This window comes from Tachypleus tridentatus, chromosome 9, assembly GCF_004210375.1.
Source record: "Tachypleus tridentatus isolate NWPU-2018 chromosome 9, ASM421037v1, whole genome shotgun sequence".
NCBI lineage: Eukaryota > Metazoa > Arthropoda > Merostomata > Xiphosura > Limulidae > Tachypleus > Tachypleus tridentatus.
The window spans coordinates 59072053-59088565 of NC_134833.1; the positions used below are offsets into that span (position 1 = coordinate 59072053).

At 33.8% G+C, this 16513-nt stretch overlaps 1 protein-coding gene across 1 annotated transcript; it reads left to right on the top strand.

Annotated features, from left to right (window-relative positions):
* The first annotated feature begins 290 nt into the window (after positions 1-290).
* LOC143225298 (uncharacterized) lies at positions 291-7529 on the top strand. The gene is made up of 5 exons (XM_076454440.1): positions 291-432; positions 1379-1455; positions 3164-3268; positions 6576-6674; positions 7373-7529. Exons 1-4 carry the CDS (start codon positions 342-344, stop codon positions 6663-6665), a joined length of 363 nt encoding a protein of 120 aa, XP_076310555.1. The 5' UTR covers positions 291-341; the 3' UTR covers positions 6666-6674; positions 7373-7529.
* Positions 7530-16513: the final 8984 nt, after the last annotated feature.

Consider the following 16513-nt stretch of genomic DNA (forward strand, 5'->3'; position numbering starts at 1 on the left):
CTGTATTCTAGCCTGTAATACGTATAACGTAATATAACAGAGTGAAGCTTCCACAAGGAATAAAATTGTAGCAAATAGGTTTGAGTCATGTGATCTTATTGTTGGGAGGAAACGCCTCTCTTTGATTCAGTCACATCGTTATTCGTTAAATCCCAATCCAATTTCTCCAATCGGAAAGAGCTACGCAATGATAGGTAAATATACCAACAAAGTTGAGATAATTTTAGGGTTAATAACAATATAGTTGAAATTATTGGCTCAAAGCTATTGGAAGAATTATATAAAAGTGGGTTTCTCAACTTGAAATATTCATCAAAAGAAGAAAGTTCTCAACATTCAACATGAAAGTGCTGTTTACAGCTCTTGTTGTGGTCGTAAGCCTGACGGTGACGAACGGCAACTCTGTAGACATGATGTGGAAATTGATGTGCAGTAAGTTCATGTTCATAGTTTATTAATGTATAAAATGTTAAATAATTATTCTATGGAAGTAAATGTTTTCAATTAATATCTTCATTAGATCAGGAGAAACACAAAGAATCTGAAAACTATATCGAAATATTATCAGAGCAAAGTTTTGTCATATGCACTGCTATTTAATTAAAGTTAAGAAAAATCTGAAATTGTCGCATTTGGACCGTTGCAATTTTCTATCAATCTGAAGAGTTGAGTATCGGTTTTAAAAATTTCAACAGATACCTTCTACCTAGGTTGAACATCCACTTTTAGAGCTAATTTGATGAGTACTAACTTGTATTTTTATAACTCAGCAATAAAAAAAAACAACTGAGATTTGCATAAAATTATGTTTCTAATTAAACCAGTAAAAATTAGAAACAAAAACTGGAAAGATTCAGATATAACTTTTAAAAATTGGTAAGTTTCAAACTTAAGTAATAAAAAACACAGAAAGGAGTATGTTTCAAATATAAAACCTTTTAAAGAAAAACTAAACATTATTTGTTTTTCTTCAGTACGAATTTTGGAACAGAAAAGAAAATACTTTTATTGATAACTGCGCTTGTAAAGAAATGCCTCAACAAAATTTACTCTGTGATGTAATACAGTAATTATAGCTCATTTTAAAATTAAATTTAAATAAAATCATATTTCTCATAGCTGATAAACGTTATTGAATGTTAAGTTTTCGAAGGAAATAGCAGTTGTACCTGCGGGTGTTTCTATTAGTTTATGTGATGATTCATCTCACCAACTCACATCGATACTTCAAAGAATCTGTTGTAATATATCTAGTATTATGTATCGTAAATAAGCGAATCAGAAAACTTACGTTTAATAAAGTAGTTTTACTAACACTGGTTCGTAAAATTAAAATCTACCCCACTAAATTTATCAGACATGTTTTTATTTTATGTAGGTATTAAAGACGATTCTGCAAAAGTGAATCATCTGAGAGTGTGCATTGGGGAACGTTATAAACAACTAGCAGAATGGGTAGGTGTTTCTGTTATAATTAATCATATATCGTTAACTCAGTGTCATTTTGGAAACGCCGTCCATTAACAGAGCGGCATGTCTGCGAACTCACACCGGTAAAAACCGTGTTTCGATACCCGTGGTGGGCTGATCACAGATAAGCCATTGTGTAGCTTTGTGCTTAATTCTAAATAAACAAACAAACCAAAACATTTTGAAAATAACGTGTTGCTGACATAAATCTTCTGTCTTAACATATTTTGGTCTTCAGTTAAAATTCTAAAAGATAATTCTATGAACCAAGGTCTCGTGCGTTAGCGATAAGTTTACGGAATTACAATACTCAGTGTTGTAGATTTATAGAAAATCATTTCGGAAGGTCTCGATGTTTTACACATCTTGAAAACGCAATCAGCGAAATTTAAAAATGTTAACACTATTTGTCCCATCAAAGATTATTAAGTGTTAAACATCGATTAAACAGCAGTTCATACGAGGCGTGCTGTAAAATAGAAGTTGTATGTATGTAAGTAGTATGTTTTTGTAGTAAAATTCTCCTGGTTGTTGGTACAGCACCTTTATAGTGATGTCTGCAGCGTCCCTTACTTAAACTTATGTAATCATTTCCCATATTGCCTGCACGTGAATCCACATTAATAACATGCGTTGTACAGAAATAATTACTACAATATAGCAAGGCCCGGCATGGCCAGGTGGGTTAATGCGTGCGACTCGTAGTTTTAGGGTCGCGGGTTCGCATCCTCGTCGCACCAAACATGCTCGCCTTTTCTGCCGTAGGGGCGTTATCATGTAATGTGAATCCCACTATTGGTTGGTGAAAGAGTAGCTCAAGATTTGGCGGCGGGTGGTGAATACTAGCTGCCTTTCCTCTAATGTTACACTCCTAAATTAGGGATGGCTAGCGCAGATATCCCTCGAGTAGCCTTGCGCGAAATTAAAAAAATAATAATAAAGCATATAACTTATTCTCTCACTTCAAGTTTGTATGGCCTTCATCTGGTGCACGTGCTTATGTTAAACCTTACGGATTATTTCTGATATTCTATAGGTATTTGTTCGTAGTTGAACACAAAGATATACAATGGGTTATTTGTTCTCCTACCAAAATGAGTATCGAAAATCGGTTTCTAGCGTTGTAGGTGAGCAGACGTATCGTTATATCACTGTGGGCTGTTTTACGTGTCTGCTGTGATCCTGTTTGCTTTAAACTATTTAATTGCTGACTTTTTTATTTATTTTATTAACTCGTTGTTGAGAGGTTAAAACGAAGACAACGCGATTAATTTTTAAAATATTTGTGGTTATGATATAAAGTTTGTTTGACGCATGTAATTTTCATTCTACTTGCTTTAACGTTTTATTGTGTAAATGATTACACTATAAATGTGTTGTTATATTTAGATACAGTTTACAGATCTAAAACAATGTGGTTTTGTTTCTTTTAGTTTTGTTTTCCATCCTCTGTCTTTTCTTCGAAATATTGTTTTATTTCAATTCTTAAGTGGTTGTTTATGTATAAATAAATATATCCACTTCGTTATTAATAAAGAGAAAATAAATATATTTCAAGGTGGTTGTAATAGAGTTCATAAGAATCATATGATTCCTGCCATATGGATATGGTTAAACAATTAACTTTCATGAAAACAAAGTTGTAGAATGTAATATTAAAGTTGAATGACCAGAAAGTATTTTTTGTCTCAAGCTTCCAGATGCAGCTAAAAATTGTGAATATTCAAAATTTCCTTATGGTAATTTTGAAGAGTACGTGAGAGAAATGTGCAAAGCAGAAAGAGAAGCGGATGAGAAGGTGATTTTTATCTAATATATCATTTTATGTTCTGTCTACGTTTATATCACTAGTCTCTAAATTATCTTATTTAGTTTTGTTGTATAATTAACTATCGCTCGAAATGTTTCCTTTTGTAATCCCAAATGTTTTGAATAGAATTTGAGACTGACGCCACTCGATATGTTGGATACAGCGTAAGTAGGTGTATCTTCAATCACGGGTTAGGGCTCATATTTAGTCTGTTTCAAGCTATTTTGTTTTAAAAACTAACTGGACAGGCTTATTTATGAATATTATTCCGCAAAACATGAGACGAAAAACTTGGATAAATTAAGTAAAGAATAATTCGATACGTCTAAATGAAAATATTTTCAGTCATTAAAAATCATTAGTGCCTGATGAAGTGCGTCTGCTCGAAACTTCACACAAAATGAGCTGAAAAATGTTTTCATCTAGAAGTTTCAATTTACTATTTATTATCATTAATTATACTCTATTCGGTTTAGATCAATTTTAACTTATACTAGGATGGTATCAAGTAATTGTTATTTTAAAATTTAAATGTTTAAAAGAATCTTTGTAGTATATTTTAAAGGCTACTACTTACATTCTAGATAATTAATTTTGACAGTTGCTTCTGTTTTTTAGGTTTTATGAGGACACTGCTCTGAATGCATCTTTAAAGATTAATTTCAAACCCAGTTATTTATCTAACTATATTTAACTATTTATGTGTAGAAGGATAGATGCAACAATGTGGTACTATAAGGTAAGTATTAATCAAATTTCAAATTTGCACAACAATACAGAACTATGTTAATACAACGTAACTACTAGAAGTACTTGATTAAAAATTTATATACACAGCATCTTAAAATGTAATACATAACTATAATATTACCATATAAATTTTGATTTGCCTAAGAATAGATGCAGATGTATAAATCTATGGTATTATAAGTCAACTATTAACATAATATTAGAGCCATAGGAAGCGATTGCTCCACCCACGCAATGGCCTGTCTGTTTCAAGACAAGATATTACATTAAAATGTAATACATAACTACTATATTACCATATAAATTTTGATTTGCCTAAGAATAGATGCAGATGTATAAATCTATGGTATTATAAGTCAACTATTAACATAATATTAGAGCCATAGGAAGCGATTGCTCCACCCACGCAATGGCCTGTCCACTTTTTCATGTAATGTATAGCTACAACTTATGTATTAAAACTCACTTCTCTTAATTCAGTGACTCAAGATTTAATCTCACAGATTTAAATCTTCAAAACCTTTCTTGGGGGCGGATATATGACCCCAGACCTTCTAGAAATTACATGTTTTGCATCCAGGTAAAGTAATATTCACCCATCGTATGTCTTTAAATGTTAAATTATTTTTATTGCAGTACCAAGGAATTTTTTAGTATTCAATCCATTCTTACATGACAGTAAGAAATATTCTTGTCCATCTGGGCTATGCAAGCTACTAAATTACCTTACAATCTAACATTTCAAAATCACCATTTATCGGTAAATATTTATGTTTAGCTTTAAATTATTTGCATCTACGAAACCTGAAGGCAAACAGTTCCAAGGGCAACCAAGCTGTAAAGAAATCAAAGGTGACTAAGTTGTAGGTTATTTCTACCGTGAGAAAATGTATATTTGTTCCCTTAATCTTACAATTGCCATAATTAAAGTTGGAAGAAAAATAAGGCATCAACAAGATGACAACTTTAAACACCTCATTCACATTCCATTTTCTGAAGAGTTATTAAGTTCAGAAATCTTAATCGCTTGGCATGCCCAAGCGTGTTAAGGCGTGCGACTCGTAATCTGAGGCTCGCGGGTTTGCATCCCCGTCGCGCCAAACATGCTCGCCCTTTCAGCCGTGGGGGCATTATAACGTGACGGTCAATCCCACTATTCGTTGGTACAAGAGTAGCCCAAGAGTTGGCGGTGTGTGGTGATGACTAGCTGCCTTCTCTCTAGTCTTACAATGCTAAATTAGTGACGGCTATCACAGATAGCCCTCGAGTAGCTTTGTGCGAAATTCAAAAAATAAACAAGCAACAAACAATCTATTCCCTTATTACAATCTTTCCTTAAATACACGCAGCAATAGAGGAATATGATATTATAAAGATAAAGGTAGAAGGCAGTTGCCTGATATTCACAATAGTGGTTTGAAGGCCTGATATGAAGAACAACTGCAGTGATTTGTTACAGATGAAATTATGTGTGAAGAGATAAAAACAAACAATTTCTAAATCATTTACAAGCAGAAGACTGGCTGATAAAGTAGTGGGTTTTATTGTTCAGAATGAAGCTTCTGTCATCTGTGAGGAATCGAACTCTAAAGTTTAGCGACCACAAGTTTATTGTTAAGCTACCAACTAACTCTTTTGTTGGAGATGTAGTTGAAATTAAGATAAATTGCATAAAACTAAAATGCATAAGGATTGTATATTAAAAATTGAATGTTTAAATATTATTTGTACTTGAAATAAACATTAAAACTGTGCTTGTTCACATACAAGTAGAAGCAACAATAACAAAAAATAAACAAAGCAACGAGATACCAAACAAAATTGGCCGGCATGGCCAGGTGGATAAGACTCTGAGGGTCACGGGTTTGAATTCCCATCACACCAAACATGCTCGTCCTTTCAGCCCTGGGGCGTTATAACGTGACGACCAATTCCACTATTCGTTGGTAAAATAATAGCCCAAGAATTGGCGGTGAGTTGTGGTGACTACCTGCCTTCGCTCTGTTTTTACACTGCTAAATTAGGGACGACTAGTGCAGATAGCCCTCATATAACTTTGCGCGAAAATTCAAGAAAAGCAAAATTCTGGACTCTTTCGAGTCTTCTTCTTCCTACAGCTGACCATTAAGGATGACAATAATCTTTAAATATCGTCACTCCACGCAACAGTCATAGTGTTGTCTTCTACCTATAAAATAAGGTAAAACAGAATACGGTTAATTATATCATGAAAGAGAAGAAAGTGGACACAATGTAGGACTGAATTTGGCAAAATTGATGTAAAAAGTAATATATTTCTGGAGATGTGTCCCACGATTCCTTCTGCATTCTTATATTATTTTGCTACAATGTTTGTTATAATTTGTTAGTAATAACCAACGGAATGAATAAATGGAATAACCATTTCCAGCTCACCCATGAAGAAGAAAGGTAAACTTCTCAGGTTATGGGATCTCTATTATTTTGTATTATTTCTGTGTTTTCTTCAAACTTTTAATTTTATATCATCTCCTATAACATTTATTGTATTTACCTCTTCATGCAGGAAGTAATAGAATGTATCGAGAATGAAATTTTAAAAGCTGGAGCGGGTCTGGACGATGTAATGTCTGATTCTGTTAAGAACTGTTTCTGAGGATTTTAGGTGAGAAAATCAAATATATCAATACATCAGCAATAAATGAAATGAATATCTTGAAATTTGAACATTATATGTGCTAGAGAGTGTAAACTTGTTCTTTACAATGTCGTAAGAGATACTTCTAGTTCCATATAACATAACTGTGTTACAACAGTTATACAGTCTTTAAAGTGACTATTTATCACAAATTTCACTTTGTATAAGGAATTCCACGACAACTAAAATGTACTGTAAAAAGTATTATTAGTTAGTATATTTAATTTTATTCTGACATTTATTTTATTTATTGGCACATTGGACTGGCACTAAATTATTCACATATTTTCCAAATGTGTGGCTAATTTTAATGTGATACTCTATCTTTTTCTTTTAATGCGTTATTTTTCTAAAATAATGTCAAAACACATTTAATAGAAATCCATATTTGTCACTATATATCTATAAAACGCTCTAATCCACACAGTGACACGTTGGTATGTCGAGGGACTCACACAGCTTGAAACCGAGGTTTGATATTTGTGAGGGACAGAGCATAGATAACTCATTGGGTAACCATTACAGAACACTGACTGTATGTTTTTGGTTTATACCACAATTGGTATTAAATAATTTGACTAATATATTTAATGAAATGTTGGTGGATCTGTTGTAAGTGAACTGACAACAACATTTATGTATTTCAATGTTATTTATACTTACAGCTTCAACGGATCACTTAACAGCTGATGAGGACCAGCATCTATATATATTACCTATAATATAATAATCTGAATCTGTTGTGGTTTCCTTCGTGTTCGGTTGTGTTTAACTCTTAAATACCTTTTATCTCGAAAATAAAACTCCTTTAAAGCAATACAATTGTTCAGTTTGTTTTTTTTAATTAAATATATATTGTTTGTTTGGTGTGTTGTTTAGAGAAAGAAAATCCGATCTTTCTTTTTTCAATAGAATAAAAATGTTTCCCAAATATGTGTTACACAGAATATTTCAATGAGGAAAGAAAATGCTTCTGTAAATTATGTTTTTTGTAATTCGTTCTTAGAACTTTTTTATTAATGTATTTCTAAAATTTCTTAACACATAATTGAGCCAAATGTTATAAATTATATTGTTTGTTTGTTGAAAAGTAAACTTTCAAACAATGAGCTATCTGCGACCTGACCACTAATAGCGTATTTAGGTAGGTGCTTGGGTGCTCAGCCCCGGTGCCCATGATCTTAATGAGGACTCCTTGACAGTTTTATTCTCTATAAAATCACATAGGATGTAGAACCCATAATAGTTATTAGCTCCTCGTTTTAAACAAAATTAAATCTGTCATTGTTGACCACAAAGTAATGAAACTAGAGTTCTTGCGATATTAAATCTGCCCAAACTTGTAGAAGGTCCGGCATGGCCAAGCGTGTTAAGGCGTGCGACTCGTAATTGGAGGGTCGTGGGTTCACATCCCCGGCGTCCTAAACATTCTCATCCTCTCAGCCGTGTGGGCGTTATAAAGTTACGGTCGATCCCACTATTCGTTGGTAAAAATAGTAGTCCAAGAGTTGGCAGTGGGTGGTGATGACAAGCTGCCTCTAGTCTTACATTACTAAATTACGGACGGCTAGCACAGATAGCTCTGGAGTAGCTTTGTGCGAAATTCAAAAAACAAAATTGTAGTTAAAATGATTACAAATAAACATTACTTTAAATATTATATTAAATAAGCTGCTGTTCTCGGAAATACACGCGTAAAATATAAAAGAAGTTCAAGATAAGCTTAAATCATTCTAGAAAATGACCTTTCAGTTTTTATGGGTATGAATCATATTAACAGCGTCATTACAATAAATAAAAATATATATGTGAAAACGGCTAGTGAGCGTTGAGAAAATTTTTATGCAGAGGAGCGAAAATCGTTTCGACCTTCTTCGGCCATCGTCAGGTTCGCAATGAAAGAAACAGGTAACTATATCTAAACTAGTAAAGACTATGTTCCTAATACGACGTATAACATGCTGGAAGCCTCATTCACAAACAAAATCCCTCGGTGTGTATTCCTCTACATGGTGAGGAGACTTTCCAGGGAAGGTTCTGTGATTTCAACATCCACCCACGTGTTTGCCATGTGTTGTGACCCGTGAAGGTAAGGAGAGGATACTGGTGGTTTAGGGGTCGAACCACTTTGACCTTGAATTCCTGTAGATGGGTGGCCTTGGGGTGGCCTCCCCTTGATTCAATCAACTGGTCCACTTGAGTTAGGGTTAACTAAGTACCAGTGTTGGAAGTTTTCAACATATATTGTGGCTATTGTATCTGATGCTGGTGTTTGGGTATAGTGCTCACGAAATCCTGTCGTTCATGTTGTTTCCTTGTTTGATATTGTAGTCCATCACCTCATAGGGCTCCATGGAAGAAGGGGCCAGTGGGAACCGATATTTCCTTTTTCTATTATGGATCCTCCAAATACAAATTTAAATAAAAAAAAAACAGTCCATAGGTAAACAACCTCGTCTTTGTGTTTCTGAGGAGAAATCTTCAACATCTCTACCATCTGTTGTACCTCATTTTCTTATCCTACACTCTCTTTCAGACAAACCTTTAGGGAAAATGTCCCCATTTTTTATTTAAAAGGAACTGAAGGGACTTGCTGGCTCTCCAAAGTCAGTAAAGAAGCTTTGATCTGATGACGTGTTGGTGGAAACATCCACATCTCAACGCAGTGAACTTCTCTTGAATTCATCACGAGGAGATATTGCTGTTTCCTTGGGTCATTCCATCGTTGTTTGTTCTCTCTACCTGTCGCCTAGAGAGACATATGATCAATCAGAACTTCATGCTCTGATTGAACAGTTGCCGTCTTTCTTTTTAATCATGGGGTACTTTAATTGACATCATCCTCTCTGAGGAAGTGCTGATATTGATAGGAGTGGTCGCTATGTAGAGCATATGTTCTCTGATCACAACCTTTCTCTTTCGAATACCGGTTCTTCTACTTATTTTCATGCACCTAGTCAGTCCTTTACTGCTATTGATCTCTCCCTTTGCTCACCTTCATTATTCTCCCATTTTGAGGGTTGACAATATACCACGAGGCAGTGATAATTTTCCTATAATTTTGAGAGAAACTAACAGTGGCCACCCGACCCTCGTGCCCCGGTGGAAGCTGGATCAGGCAAACTGGCCGTCTTTCACTGCTCTCGCAGCACTTGATTCTGCCCTCGTCTGTAAGCCATCAATAGACCATTGTGTAGCAGCAGTAGCTGACTGTATTATACAGGCTTATGTCATTGACGATGGTGATAATGTCTATATTGATCGTATTTTTAGCATCCTTGGGATCATAAACCTTTTGATTCTGTTTTTGCGCTATGTTTTGCTTTTTTCTTGCTTTATAGAGCATAATATTTTTTTTATCTTTAATCGATGTTTAGCATAGATAGCCTAGCCGCTTTGTACCACAAATCGCCAAACAAACAGACAATTAAACAACGCTTCAAATCGAAAATATGTATAACATACAATAAAAAAGGAATGAAATTGTACAGTAACAAATATGAATCAATGACTTTATTATGTGAAGGAAAGTCTTTTGTGTTTAAATATATCTCTGGTATGTGTTTTCCCAAACGCAATTTCTTAAACTGGATAGAACAACGCAATGATTGGTAAATATACAAGGAAACATGTGTTAATTTTAGGGTAGTTAAAAATACTCGCTCCAGACTGTTGGATTATGATAGAACAATGGATTTTCTAACCGGAAATCTTTATAAAACAGAAAACTTTCTCTACATGAAAGTTTTATTTACAACTGTTGTTGTTCTCGTAACCCACACGTTGACGAAAGGCTTGGTTTGGTTTGTTTTGAATTTGGTGAAAAGCTACTCGAAGACTATTTGCGCAAGCCGTCTCTAATTTAGCTATGTAAGACAAGATGTATGATGTAGTGTCGTTATAGTACTATTTATTACAAATTTCACTTTGTATAAGCAATACCATGACAACTAAAATGTACTGTAAATGGTATTATTAGTTAGTATATTTAATTTTTTTCGGACATTTATTTTATTTTTTGGCAAAATGGACTTGCACTTATTAATTCACATATTTTCCAAATGTGTGGCTAATTTTAATGTGATACTCTACCTTTTTCTTTTAATACGTTATTTTTCTAAAATGATGTCAAAACACATTTAATAGAAATCCATATTTGTCACTATATATCTATAAAACGCTCTAATCCACACAGTGACACGTTGGTATGTCGAGGGACTCACACAGCTTGAAACCGAGGTTTGATATTTGTGAGGGACAGAGCATAGATAACTCATTGGGTAACCATTACAGAACACTGACTGTATGTTGTTGGTTTATACCACAATTGGTATTAAATAATTTGACTAATATATTTAATGAAATGTTGGTGGATCTGTTGTAAGTGAACTGACAACAACATTTATGTATTTCAATGTTATTTATACTTACAGCTTCAACGGATCACTTAACAGCTGATGAGGACCAGCATCTATATATATTACCTATAATATAATAATCTGAATCTGTTGTGGTTTCCTTCGTGTTCTGTTGTGTTTAACTCTTAAATACCTTTTATCTCGAAAATAAAACTCCTTTAAAGCAATACAATTGTTCAGTTTGTGTTTTTTAATTAAATACATATTGTTTGTTTGGTGTGTTGTTTAGAGAAAGAAAATCCGATCTTTCTGTTTTCAATAAAATAAAATTGTTTCCTAAATACGTTTTACAGAGAATATTTCAATGAGGAAAGAAAATACTTCTGGAAATCATGTTTTTGTAATTAACACACGATCGAGCCAAGTGTTATTGATTAACTTTGTTTGATTGTTGTTAAATAAACTTCTAAACAATGTGCTATTTGCGTTCTGATCACTCGTGGCTTATGTAGGTAGGTGCTTGGGTGCTCAGCCTTGTTGCCCATGGTGTTAATGTGGGCTCCTTGACAGTTTTATTCTCTATAAATTCACATAGGATGTAGGACTCATAAAAGTTATTAGCCCCTGGACTTGAACAAAATTAAATCTGCCATTGTTTACCACAAGGTAATGAAACTTGAGTTCTTGCGATATTAAATTAGTCGTAATTTGTAGTTAAAATAATTACGAATAAACATAACTTTAAATATTATATTAAATAAGCTGCTGTTTTTGGAAGTACTTTCAACAGGAAACAAAAACAAGAAAACAACCGAAAAAAACCAACAGAAAGAAGACAACTTCGATAATTTTAATGACATCCAACAGCCAAAGTTTCCAGAAAAATTTAAAAAATTATATTTTTAGAAACACACAAAAACAAAATCTTCAATGATTTTTCAAATAATTTTCTCACAACACTATCAACATAATTTCACAAAACAGAAAACTAAAAAACAATCTTACAAAAAGAGACATTAATTCCATTAAAAACAAAAAACAAGACAAAACATAAAAATTCTAAAAGCAAATAAAGGAAACGCTATAGTCATAATTAACACAAATGAATACACCCAAACAATAAAGAGCATCCTATCAGACACAAACAAATTTGAAGCAATACATCGAACAACACACGAAACGCAACTGAACAAAATACTACTAAAAATGAAAAAGCCAACACAATTTCAAAAACACTTTAATCCTACCTATGCAAGATCGGCTATCACACACCACAAATATACGGCATTCGTAAACCTCATTAACCAGATTGTCCATTACGACCAATAATGTCCACATACGAATCGTTTAAATACAATCTTGGTAAATACATAACTTCGGCATTCTCTAAATATGTAACACCAGCCAGCTCATTCATCAAAGACTCTTTTTATTTCAAGTTTATTCTTAATCAATATAATCATAAAGCCTTAATAACCAGTTTCGATCTTATATCCGTTTTTACAGAAGTTTCAACCGTTGAAACCTGCAAGATACCCTCAAAACTATTTATTCGAGGCCCTAACCCATCAAGAGACATTTTCAGCAACCTTCATAGAATTCACCACGATGAAAACACACTTAATATTCAACAACCACAACTATATACAAACAAAATGCCTAAGCATGAGCAACCAAGTATCACCAGTTCTAGCCAATATGTTTATGACACAAGCTAAAACAAAAGCAATTAATACAGCATTACATCCATTACTATACTGGTATAGATATGTAGATGACACGGTTGCGGGATTCAGATCTACAGAACACATACTTAATTTTTTCAATCACATTAACTCTATACATCCCAACATTAACTTCACATGTGAACAGGAAGAAAGCAATCAAATATCATTTCTTAACCTCAAAATTACAAGAACCGACACACAATTCAAAACAGAAATCCACCGAAAAATCACCCATACTGGACTATACATTCCTTGGGACTCAGCACATGAAACAAAACAAAAACTCAACATACTAAGAAGCCAAATAAACACAGTCATAAAACTTTGATCATCAAATAAAATTAACGAAGAATTAGACGAAATAAAACAATACTTCATCAACATCAATGAGTTTTCTTCAGAAACTGAAGAAAACATTATACGCACACACCTATACAAAAAGTAAAATCAACCAACAAAAGTAAATATATCCTATGAATTACATTGTCACGAAACCATATACTGCTGCATACCATATGTTTCCGACACCAGCAGAAATATAACCAGCATTTGGCAAAAAGTAGTAACAAGATATGACATTCCAGTTAATACTAAATTTATTCAAAAACCAGGCACAAAACTAAGGTCAATACTATGTAAAAACTACACTGACAAACAACACACCAACATTATTTATAAAATACAATGTGATAACTGCCACGACTTCTGTATTGGAGAAACAAGAAGAAAAATGGAAACCGGATTCAAAGAACACAAAAAGTCACCTTCACACGTTTTCGAACACTGCAAATCAAATAAACATAACATAACCATAAAAAAAAACACCCAAATATTAAATAAAGAAACAGACATAAATAAACATAAAATTGAAGAAGCCTTACTTATACAACAAGTCAAGCCCAAAATAAATCAATACAAAGGAACACCTTTATATCTATAATAATAAATATAATCAAACATCTAAGTACGCCCTCTACATTCCTACACTCAATTACACAACCCCCTTCAAACATGTGGTCAGTTACCTCTTTCTTTCTTTCTTTGTGAACCTGACGATGACTGAATAAGGTGGAAACGTTGTTTTTCCTCGACATAAAAGTTTTCTCAACCTTTACCAGGTGTTTTTACATATATATTGTCTCTACAAGTGGGTTATCTCGTCATCACGGATAAATAACAAATTATCAACCAATCTTGCAACAATCGGTTTCGTACAATATTATTAATAATGTGTTTCTATGATATTTCACTATCAACAAAGAGATGCAGCAACTAATTATTTCCTTATAAATTTTACTGTATGTAAAAGAAAAAATATGTATATATGTTATCAGAATATTATGAAAGTAATCATTATCATTTCACAATACCTTTAACACGAATATTAAAATTCACACCTGTACAAACATGAATAGTCTACGTATTTGCTATACAACATTAGCCCTTTTTTCTCAGGTATATTATCCCTAGTGGTACATTGGTTATATCTGCGGAATCACACTGGCAAAATGAGGTTTTAATACCTCATAGTGGATAGAGCACAGATAGCTTATTGTGTTGCTTCGTGTTTAATAACAAATATATTATAATATATATTAGTATATGCACATTGTTTCAACAGAGTAACAAAGACCGTGAAAATAAATATTGATGATATCGGTTTAAACATCGACTTCTTGAGACGAAATTAACTAACTACAGACATGTTATTAATAAAATTGTTTTCATTACAAAAAACAGGAAGAAATGTGAACTTCTTTAAACCAAAATCAAGGAGCCCTACTTATACAACAACTAAAACAAAATGAAATCACATAAAGGAACACCTTCATACCTGTGCTAATTAATAACCTAATTTCTAACTGAAACACGCCCTCTACAACCCGTACCCCTTTACACTTCGTTCTAAAGACGTGCTCGGCAACATGTGAGTTGCAGACTCTCTCAGTTAATCTGAAGATGAACTAAGACGGTCGAAACGTTGTTGTGTACGTTATTTTAATTAATGTGCTAAAACCCATACTAAGCCGTCTTGAAAAGAAATTTTATTTCAAGTGGTTTTTCGTCATCACGGAAGGTCTTTCATTTTTTGAGCAGAATTTGTAAACTGAAATTCTTTGTTATGTCGTATACGCTAATCGATTTACAAATTTTGCATACACTAAAATGTTTTTGCTTCTTTGAAGTTGAGCACGAGACTAGAAAATGGGATATATGTGATCTACCTACCACGATTTTCATAACCAGGCCCGGCATGGACAGGTGGTTAAGGCGTTCGACTCTTATTATGAGGGTCGTGTGTTTGAAACCCGGTCGCACCAGACATGCTCGCTATTTCAGCCGTGAGGGCGTTTTAATGTGACGGTCAATCCCACTATTCGTTGGTAAAAAAGTAACTCAAGAACTGGCAGTAGGTGGTGATGACTAACTACCATCCTTTTAGTCTTATACTGCTAATGTAGGGATGGCTAGCGCAGATTGACCTCGAGTAGCTTTGCGCAAAATTCACAAACAAAACAATTATCAGAACCTGCATTTTTGCGTTATAAGCCTTCAGACTCAAAGCTAACCCACTTGAGATCTTAACTGAAGCCTTATGAAACAATACACCTCTCTTAAAACACAATAAACATGTTTAAATTGTGAACTGTTTTCAGTCATTAGAAATGTAAAATGAAGTCCATCGGTATTTTATGGAGAATTAATTTTGAACTTTATCTGTGGGTGATGATGTGGATTCCATGAGAAAATTTAGTTGGAAAACACTCTGAACTTAATGTCTTACCTGGCATCGTTATTTGGAAGTTTCAAGCATTTTTTTTTATATTCGTTAATGAGCGTAAATGTTTGAGGATATTCTAATTCTCTTTATTTGTCTCGTTCCAGGTTTACTAGTCAGAGGATTTTATTTCCTCTGGCTAATTGGTTTTATTTTCAACCTCAAAAGCCGATGCTTTTCTTATGGCTAATGTTATGTTGATGATGGTAATAACAGTTTCATTTTGGAACCACTTGGAAAAACAAACAGAATTGTCTGTCCTGATGGATTGAAAGACTAAGAAATTTGCGAGAACTGTGCTAAAATGTGATTGAAATATATGATATAAAATGTGATATGAAATTCGTGGTGTAACGTTTGTTTGTTTGTTTTTTAATTTCATGTAAAGCTAAACAAAAGTTATCTCGGCTCGCCGTCCCTAATTTAAAATTAGAAAGACCAGTTGGAAGTCAGCTGTTCATCAACATAGTCGTCCAACTCTTGACCTACTATTTCACCAACGAATAGTGAAATTCATTGTCACGTTATAACACCTCTACAGCTGAAAGGATGAATATGAACGGGGATTCGAACTCGTCACCCTTTGACTGTGAGTGAAGCACCCTCAGTGCAATGAAAGAGTATTAATTGTTTGTTTGTTTTGGAATTTCGCACAAAGCTACTCGAGGGCTATCTGTGCTAGCCGCCCCTAATTTAGCAGTGCAAGACTACAGGGCCTTCCCAATATTCGTTGGTAGAGTAGCCGAAGATTTAATGGTGGGTGGTGATGACTAGCTGCCTTCCCTCTAGTCTTACACTGCTAAATTAGGGACGGCTAGCACAGATAGCCCTCGAGTAGCTTTGTGCGAAATGCAACATAAACCAGACCAAGCCTTTCGTCAACGTGAGGTTTACGAGAAGAACAACAGCTGCAAATAAAACTTTCATATTGAGAAAGTTTGC